We start from the raw sequence: 618 nt of genomic DNA, 5'->3' as shown, positions 1-618 counted from the left end.
CCCTAAATCCTCATGGGGACACCCCAAAACCCTCCTGGGGATCCCCTACTGAACTCCCTGAACCCCCACGTTCAGCAGCTCGGCCCAGCTAAAGGTGGAATTCCTGGCCTGGGAAGGTGGGAAAGGGGCTGGAGGCACTGGGGACCCCCCCCAAACCACATCAAACCCTTCCTGGGGATCCCCCAACCTGCCCTTAAACCCCCCTGACCCTCCCCGAGCCCCTCTTCACCCCACATTCAGCAGCTTTGCCTGGCTGAGCACACAATTCCCAGTATGGGGGGATGGGAGAAGGGACTGGCTGTGCTGGGGACCCCCAAAAACCCCCCCAAAACCCCCCAAAGAGCCCCGTGCCCACCTGGTGCACCACGTAGATGCCGTAGTGCAGCTGCTGGCGCTGCAGGAAGGGGTGCAGGTAGTAGAGCAGGTGGCCCAGGTGGCTCTCCCGGTTCCGGTGGGGGACGATGACGGCGGTTCGGGATCGGGACTCGCACAAGGGGGGTCGGTACCGCCCCCCCTCCTGCACCCCCGGGTTCTTGGCCCGGATCTGCTCCAGCGTCGGCACCCGGGCGAACGACACCGTCAGCGGCCCCACTGCGGGATGGGATGGGGTGGGATGGG

The 618-nt window shown here is 65.5% G+C and overlaps 1 protein-coding gene across 1 annotated transcript in view; it reads right to left on the bottom strand.

The window, feature by feature from the left end:
* The window catches only part of B4GALT3 (beta-1,4-galactosyltransferase 3), a 4,148-nt gene that overhangs the window by 2,095 nt on the left and 1,435 nt on the right, over positions 1–618 (bottom strand). The window contains exon 2 of the mRNA XM_042020101.1: positions 356–591. Within this exon, the coding sequence (XP_041876035.1) occupies positions 356–591 (236 nt within the window). The remainder of the gene's footprint in view (positions 1–355; positions 592–618) is intronic.

The sequence above is a fragment of the Corvus kubaryi genome, unplaced genomic scaffold (assembly GCF_017639235.1).
Source record: "Corvus kubaryi isolate FWS band 111438036 unplaced genomic scaffold, C.kubaryi_AGA036_p1.0 36779, whole genome shotgun sequence".
Taxonomy (NCBI): domain Eukaryota; kingdom Metazoa; phylum Chordata; class Aves; order Passeriformes; family Corvidae; genus Corvus; species Corvus kubaryi.
This window is presented reverse-complemented; position numbering and strand designations above follow the sequence as displayed.